This window comes from Triturus cristatus, chromosome 6 (genome assembly GCF_964204655.1).
Source record: "Triturus cristatus chromosome 6, aTriCri1.1, whole genome shotgun sequence".
Classification (NCBI taxonomy): Eukaryota; Metazoa; Chordata; class Amphibia; order Caudata; family Salamandridae; genus Triturus; species Triturus cristatus.
The window spans coordinates 1,258,515,717-1,258,524,639 of NC_140589.1; the positions used below are offsets into that span (position 1 = coordinate 1,258,515,717).

At 39.9% G+C, this 8,923-nt stretch overlaps 1 protein-coding gene across 4 annotated transcripts in view; it reads left to right on the forward strand.

Moving 5' to 3' along the window:
* LOC146821271 (uncharacterized) overlaps positions 1-8,923 on the forward strand; it is an 838,501-nt gene that overhangs the window by 442,898 nt on the left and 386,680 nt on the right. For all 4 annotated transcript variants that reach the window (XM_085612209.1, XM_085612210.1, XM_085612207.1 and 1 more), the window contains one exon: positions 4,872-4,963. In XM_085612209.1, the coding sequence (XP_085468335.1) occupies positions 4,872-4,963 (92 nt within the window). The remainder of the gene's footprint in view (positions 1-4,871; positions 4,964-8,923) is intronic.

Here is an 8,923-nt window from a genome sequence, read left to right on the forward strand (position 1 = left end):
CAGCTCTGTTGCTGTGACCTCAGCTCACAGAGTTGTGTTAGCGAGTCTTGATGTATCTAAGCCTAAGGAGGATGTTTTAGTTGTATCATTACCACCACTCCCACTGTACGTAAAATGCAAGCGGAAGTCCAGGCAAATTCTAGACTCAGCTTCTCCATTTCCTTCTCCTATTTGTCAGACATGGGTGTCAGAAATTTCACTGGAGATATACAGGACTTTGCTTGGGACATTGTGATTTAAACATTTTCAGCAATTCTGAATGAGTGTTTCAATTCCGTAAGAGAGCCTAGCTAAACTGGAGGCAGTAGTCTGGTACGGTTTAACTGTATGTAAAGAACAGCATAAGGCATTATAAGGGGGTCTAGGATATTTGTGCATAGTTGACCCCCCGGGGGGTGATAACACTAGTGTACCAACAAAGGAAAAAGGTCACAGAGATCAGGAACGTTTTTACAGTCTGATAAGCTCCTAGACATTACTGCTCATTTATCCAGCTTACCTAGTCTCACTGCACCCTTGTGAGTATTGCCTAATATATAAAGCGATATCCAATCCTCAATAAGGCCCTCCCAGCCTTCCGTGATCAACCTCCCACCTGCTTGCTGTCCTTATATTGTTGTTTTGGCATGTGCTCCCTCAATATTAAATCCCTCTCAGGAGTCTTCTATTCAGCTTCAAAATAAGCCATGCCATTGGTTGGTTAAACACTCAAATTTTAATGTGTAAGATTATAAAAACATTTTAATGGTTCATTGGGTAGCTTGGGTTGGTCCCTCCTGCAAGTCCATCGAAAGGGATTGTATTGTTAATTTTAGGTACCCAATGATCGTGGTGAAAATCCTGTGTTGGCTTTCCCAACCCTTGGTTAAGGACAATGCTGTTTGTATTCTTCCTCGTGTTTTTTCTTTTTTTTCCAGGCCTCCCAATTCCGAGAGATGTCGTACTACCTCTGGGCCCGCCAATTTGCTCAATCCATGATAATAATAATCTAGGGTATAGTAATCGATTTGCTCCTTTAGCGAATCTTGATGTTCAGGATAGACAGCTCATGGGCCAACAGTAGATGGATTTATGCACTAGACCTAGAGTAAGATTCTGGTGCATCAAGGTGTGGATGATCAGCCAAAGGACAGTGTTATGTTTACTACCACCTCTGTTACTATGGCCACCACAGTTAATACTAATCTGTCAATATCTAATAACACCCGGTTTGTTGGTATTCTAGTGGGGTAGCAGTATGAGGAAGAAATACGTAGCCACAATTGTTTTGCTTTGATTAGCTGGAATGTAGCTGGGCTTAAAAGCAAGATTTCCAACTCTGATTGGCTTTTCTTTAATAACAGTGTTATTGTTCTTCAGGAAACTTGGGCGGTATCGCCTACAGTATGCAATGGTGTCTTGTGTTTTCCTGTAAGGCCGTTACTTCCCTTCATGGTAGACCTAAAGGTGGTCTTGCCATTTGAGTTAAGCTCCATCTCAGACTCACTGTGACGATTGTGAATACGGGTAGCCCGTCATATCTGGCTTTGTCAATTTGAGACTGTAAGGGTTTTTTTAAATCCTACATAGGTTTATTTCATGAGGTAGTTGAATTCATTACAGCCCTGAACCCTTTAAGTAAGGATTATGCATCCGAACCGTGGATTTTAATTTGTGGAGACTTTAGTAAAAGATGGGATGCAAATCTGTAGAATTAGGTTCTCGAAGCTCTGGCTTGAATACTGCAGTGTGGGACGCTAGGGGCTTGTAATTGAGTGTCTGTTCCCTAAATGGATGTTGTAGAGATGGTGAACTATTTCCAGGGGTGCTGTCTGGGCAAGCCAACATATAGAGGTGAGGGGCAAGCATTCATCATTGACTATTTGCTTCTAAAAGCTATTTGCAGTGAGGTTTATGTGGTGATGTGGTAGAAACCCAATAGAGTGACCATAATGTTTTACTAGTTAAAGGAGCCCTCCCGTTGGACGGGGATAAAAGACCGTCAACATATGACTGCATTAGTAAACACACTAATGACGGCTTAAGGGTAGTGTGGCATCTCAAATATGCTGCAGCTGTGTTAAATGGTTTACTGTAAAAGAACCTCTCAATTTATTTGGCCTGTTAAAACAAGGGGCCAGCGGATGAGTTATTCCAATGCCATCAACCATTGTGTGTTATTATTAAGAATTCATGATTGAAACCCCCGAAACCTGTGTCTGACCATCCTTGCTGGTTTGGGAACTGCTAAGCAGCAAACCGTCATTTGAAAAGTGTTAGCTGGGTCTCTTAGGGATATAGGGGCAATCCGAGAGGCTAGGAAGATTTATTAATTGACTATTATAGAAAGGAAGCATGTATTATTCTACAAGGATTGGAAAACGCTTGAATTGACTGCTGCACAAAATAACAGTAAGGTGTTTTTGAGAATAGTAAATCGACTATTCCAGTGACAAGGCCCCCTGAATTCCAGCCTGAACAGTAATATTTCTGGACAGGATGGATTAAGCATTTTACTAGCATATATTATCTTGAGAACAATCGAGTATGTGAGGAAGCATTGCATCAGTTTCTTGTTCTCCTAATCCTGTTGCAATTTACCATCCAGGAAGTTGAAATGGCCAACGTAGCAAGCATTGGAGGTAAGGTTCAGGGCCCTGACTGGATCCCCAAGGACCTTTTTAAATGTGACTTTAATCTGTGGGGACTGCTGCTGACAAATCTATTTAATATTTCCCTATATAATAAGATTCCAGAGTCCTGGTCCTTTTCTACGACAGTGATGACTTTTAAAAAGGCGACAGGGGGTCACCTAAAAGTTATAGGCCAATGTATTCGGTCTATTCAACAAATGGAGAGAAAGGGTTATTTTTTCATAGGGAATACTTCCAGTCCCGTTTAGATGAGTACAATCAGCAAATGGAGTACACCCTGAGGAAAAAAGAAAACGAGATATCTAAGGGAGAAAAAGGGAAACATTGTTCCTTTTTTTTTTTTTTTTAAGACCCCTTACTCACCAACCTAGTTGGTGATATGCTTCATCATAGGGGTCCCACCCGAGCAGCCGAATGCCACCCGGGTGTGCTTCAACGCCTGATTACAGAGGAGCAGGTTTTTAACGCAACAATAGTGCAAGTGAGTGAGATAGTGAGTTTAAAAATTTCTTTATTGTACTCCCTAAAGTTTAATATGGAGCAATAAGACGAGATTAAAAGCAAGGTGAGATACCTAAACAGGTTAAATTGACCTAAGGTATCTGTATAAAGTGGTGGTCTACATGTTTCAACGTTTCAAAGATATTACTAGGTTTTCTTCGGGACCTATGTAAGGACCCGAGAGGTATGCACACGTTAAGATACACCCGTCCCTGGGTCACACATGAACCATGCCGTATACTTACAGTATGACAACCTTTCAGCCTTCTGTGAAAGGTAAAAATTTAGAGACTAACAACTGTCTTGCCCCATGGAAACTGGGGGGGGGTGCTGGTTATAGTCACACAGCCATCAAACCATACCAAGCCTTCCCGCCTTCCTACCTGGGGAGACACCCTGCACGGAGACGTGAGGATCCTTACAAAGGTCTTATTGCTCCATATTAAACTTTAGGGAGTACAATGAAGACATTTTTAAACTCACTAGCACTATTGTTGCGTAAAAAACCTGCTCCGCTGTAGTCCAGCGTTGAAGCACACCCCGGTGGCATTCGGGTGGGACCCCTATGAAGAAGCATGTCACCAACTAGGTTGGTGAGTGAGGGGCCTTTTTAAAAAAGGAACATTTGTTCCTTTTTTTTCCTCTACGTATCTCACAATTTATTTGGTGGACAGCTCCGTTAAGTTTGTGAGGAGGATCATTTACAGTCATGGGCTATGAAAAATAAAATACTGTATAGTAAATAATGAATTGAGGAGTATAGGGAACAGAAGATTTGAGCAGACTCAAATTTGTGTGAAGGTCTACGATCTTTGGGTTTATCTTCATAAATACCTATGGGCAATGCTTAATTTAATAAAGAATAAGTGCCATGGGTGAAGGTTTGCCCAGACTGCCATGGCGGTGCAATCTAAGGGCCAGGGTGTGGGTACTGAATACCAAGGCTGTGTAATTTTAATTCCACCTCATGCTGCTTTTAGCCATCACTAGACCCATCCTGCCTCATCCTTGCATGTATTTTTCATCCTTTACTTCTCCACTTGTCAATGCTTTCCAGTCTTATTTCCTCCTTTTCTGTTTTTTTCTCTCTAAGTGCGGGTCCTTAAAAATAAGTTCAAGTGGGTTACACCAGCAAACATACCTCAAATTGAGCATGGGCTGATGGACATTTTAAGGACCATTAAACCAAGGTTGTGGTAGAGACAGAACCTCCAATGCACAGGCTGCAGACAGATGTTATGATGCAGATATATTTCCCACAAAATGGTTTAAGTTTGCATTGCAGGAGCATCTTCACTCCACTACTATGTAAATCTTGAAAATTGATCCAAAAGGCAGGAATTGCATGTTGAAGGTCCCTGATGCACTTTGAATTTTCTTTCACTGCCTGGAGAACTTTTTTTATCATTTTCTTTTCTCTTCAGCAAATGTGATAGTTGTCCTATACAGAAGGGACACCAGTGGAAATTGTATTTGTGAAGATGCTGTTAATTATGCAGCCCTTCAGACAACATTATCTTGGGCTCCATGTTGTCAAAAGGTTGAAGTGCTTGTTACCATTCACCTGTGAACAAGGTTCTTTTAGTGTAATTTCAGCTCCATCAACAATATTTCTCAATATTCTGGGAAATATTGAATAAGTGCAAAGAAATGTGATTTAGTAGTCAATACTGCTAAATTGTTTCTCATTGCCCATGACCAGTCGACATTACTTTTTGCTTTTTTTATTTATTTCAGAGAGCTCAGCCAGAAGAACTAGTATTGCTCCAAAACCATGCAAAGTTGACTGCAGAGAGCGAAAATGCTCAGTCTTTGGATAAGCCTGAACAGTAAGACTTTTTTGAATTTGTGTACTTTCAAAGAGTGTTTTTATCTGACACTTTCCATACAACATTTTTGTGGTAGCTTTCTCTTCTGTTATACCTGTTGGTCCAGCTGCCTCTGTGACCCTCTAACATGTGCTGCTTATGACCTTTAGCAATCTGCAGCAAAATTTGGGCCCATGAGTGGGGACTGCACTTGGTATTTGGATGTACATAGTGGGAGTTATCTACAGAGCCTGCTCTGTAGCCAGCTCCTGCCCTCACTGATGTTCCCAAACCCTACAAAGCATGTCAATCAGCTGTAGGGTTTAACCACAAAGCCAATTTTCTGGTTATTCCATTTACCTAACTCAACAGTCGACTACCTCTCCACGCCCTGCAAGGAGACTTGATCCATACACAGCAGGTTGCTGTCCTGCAATCAACTTGATGTATGGTCAAACCCTGCTGTGCATTTCCTTTAGCTGAGCACTGCAAGGGTTTGCTGCAGAATCTAGTACCATCAAGACTCAGTGCCCAACCTTCCAGGTGTCACACTAAAGTATATGAAAACTAAGGTGTGCAAAATAACGACGGACTGGGATGTGGCGCGAGTAAATGCCAGAGGCTGAGACAGGTTCATGCATTCCATCCAACACTTGGCAGCACACACTGACCCTAAGGACCATGTAAGATCAGGGTTCCAAATGGACCCTGTTCCATAAACACATATAAAAAATAAACATTTTGATTGGTGTATCCTTCAGTACGAAACTGCTAGTACCACAGGACCTAACTTGCCCTATGGTACCGGTACCAGCACTGTGGTACATTGAAAATAGAACACTATATAACATTCATTTCTGCACTGTCACTTTAATAGCGTTGGCCAAACTCGCTAAATCACAGGGTATACACTAGCATGAATTAATATTGAGAAATTGCTTTGCACTTTATATATGGCTTAGCAGCTGGGCATAAGCCCACTAGGACAGTACATCTCCAAAGCAATATTGTAAATGCTGACCAAACATGAATCCAGCATTACTCTGCCTATAGGATATGCACAAATGTATTAAACATTCAGAAAGAAGCATTGAGTAGTCACAGGCAAAAACAAACTGATGAATGGTTTTATTGATGTGCAGTATATATTTATTGTATTTATACAAAATATTATATATATGCTTATTTGCACATGGTCTGCATTGTTATGATCAAAAAGATTTTAATATTATGATATTGAGCTGCTATTTTGCATAATGCAATTTTAAAGACAGTCTGTTTTCTATATTTATTGTATGCACTTCCATTTTAAAAATGTGGAAGCCTTGTAAGCGCATTATGGCATTGTATGTGAGAGTTGATGTATATATAAAAATCAGTGATTGTGAGAGTAACTATATGAATGAGTGTATAATTGTAATGGTGGTTGATTTTTTTAACATTTTAACTGAGTTTTTTTAATAAATGAGGTGTTGTGTGTATAATTGTGTAAGTGAGTTAATGTAAGTGTGATTCAATTTTTTTCATGAGTGAGTAAGATGACTGCATAACGGACTAAGATCACTGCTGATGTGTCAATGTGTCAATGCTGATGTGTCAATGTCGATATGTCTATATATGTGCAAGTGCATTTGATAGTGTTCTATTAATTAGTGACTGCATGTATAAGTGATTCTGTTGTTGAATGTGTACTTGTGTGTGTAAACTTAGGAATCAGTGAGTGGGTATGTAGTAACTGGTATTGGTATGTCAATGGTTTCCAATATGGTACTCTGTATTTTACAGTGAGTGATGAAAGGTTATACTAGAGTATGATGAGGTGTATCAGATTGTCACGTGGTTGATGTCATCAGTGATGTCACTGACCATGTCATGAATGATGTAATATGTGACATCATCAGCAGTGCATTGCGGGCTCGCGAGTTATAGTTAGCAGAACTAACTATAACTGAGGAATTTCTATGGTTTTGTACGAGTGAAATGTCCAGCTAACTATAACATCCCTGAAACCTATGGTTTTTTCAGTGAATTTCAAAGGTTTTTTAAATGCTAATTTTTAAGTGTAATAGTAGTTATACCTATTTTTTTGTACTGATTTTCTACAGTTCAACTGTTTATTTATAAATATTTTATTCATTAAATAACATTATATATTCTGAAAATCGCAAAAAAAATTACCACTGAAATATTGTTTAATTTTTTTGTTTTATTTATTTATTGTAATATATTTATACTATTTTCTTTTTTAATTTTTTTTCCCAAAATGTTTTCAGAGTTGCGCACCCAGTGTGCTCACAACACGGGTGTTAGGATTCTAGCCGCCATTTTAGAAAGGTTGTGAAGGATCCGCATATGGTGTGCGACGGCTGCGTGTTTCAGTTACATCATATACATTTAATATTATGTGATGTGCGCGATTGGTATCCGAGCAGTCAGCAACTCCTGCTCCCGTGCATTTGGTACACATGCGCATTATGGTACGCGACGCTTGTGCGGTGACGGTTCCCGCGTGACGTCATATACGTGCTGGGGCGCGCAGCTCCCGCAAAAAAAATGTATGTTCTAAAATATGTATGTGTGTTTAATATGCATATTAGGGCAAGAGACTTTCTAAGATATTCATAAAAACAATATATTTGTACTTACAATAAACATACATTATTTTTAAATATATTTTCGTTAAGTCGCGTCGGGTGCGTGCTTCGTGAGCGCAGAGTGCGCGGATCCCATGTGGCCTCAATTTCATTGGTTCATAACATTTCCCACTGTAACTATTGAAGGACCCCACCCATTTTAATCATTCTTGTTGGAGCATCTTTAGAGAGACATCTCTTTTCCTACAAGAACCCTTTTTGCTTGTTTTTTTTGGTGTTTTTCAAAAAATATCAAACAAAAATGGCATCTGGACAGCAGCAGCAGCAGGAAGTATCTTCTGACGAATTCTTGCAGGAGGCACTACGTCCACAGGCCGGAATCTGTTGTGTGGAAATTCTTCACTTTTCCACCTGGAGAGAAGAAAGTAAATGCGAGAAAGGTGACGTGCAAAATTTGTGACCGAGTCCTGTCAAGAGGCAGTGAAAAAAATACTCTTGTGGCACTGCTTCTATGTACAAGCATCTCCGGACTACACATCCTCTCAATCTTGCTCGGGAGGAAATGAGGCGAGCTGCTTTGAACCCTTCACCTGCTGTGGCAAGTACATCTGGAGCGTCCTCAGAAACACCTGCAATGGACATTAGGCCAGAATTTGCCTTTCTCGAGCAACACTGCGTGAAGTGAAAGAAACTTGTATGCTTCAGTGAGCAGTCGGTCGATGCAGTTTGTGCTGCACAATGCAACCATCGTTAATTTTTTTGTTTTTTTGTTTTTGGAATAAGTCATTCCAAATGCTTCCTGTTTTATTAGTTTTTTTTTTTGTTCATTTTTTGAAAAAAACATAAATACAATTTTTTTTTTTTTTTTTTTTTTTTAAATACAAAAGAAAAAAAAAGTTCTTATCAGAACTACCTTATCTGGTTAAAGAAAGAACTATAATTGCAAGGTAATGTGTGAAAGTTTGGTTGAATATATGTATACAGCGTGATTGACTGAAAGAATGAATTAGTGTATGGTGAATTTATAGGTGAAGATTTATGAGGAAGTACTGCAGCGTGACACCGTAAGCTCTTTAGCTGCACTGTGGCACTTCCGAAGCACAGGGATGTGACCTATGTACATGAATATGTTGCAACTCTGTGCTTCCCTCTGCACTGCTGCATAAACTGCAGCCATGCTGTGACACAGGCACCCTTGCACCATGGTGCAAGGAAGTCTGTGTCGTGTGGAGATTGTTTTTGTGCAGGAAGGCACACCTTCCTGCACAAAAACAATCAGTAAAGGCATTTTCCTATTTCAATGTATGCTGTGGAATGCAGCATGCATTGAAAGAGGAAAAAATTAGGAGAAATCAAAACCATTCTCCTCGTAGCACCTTGCTACACC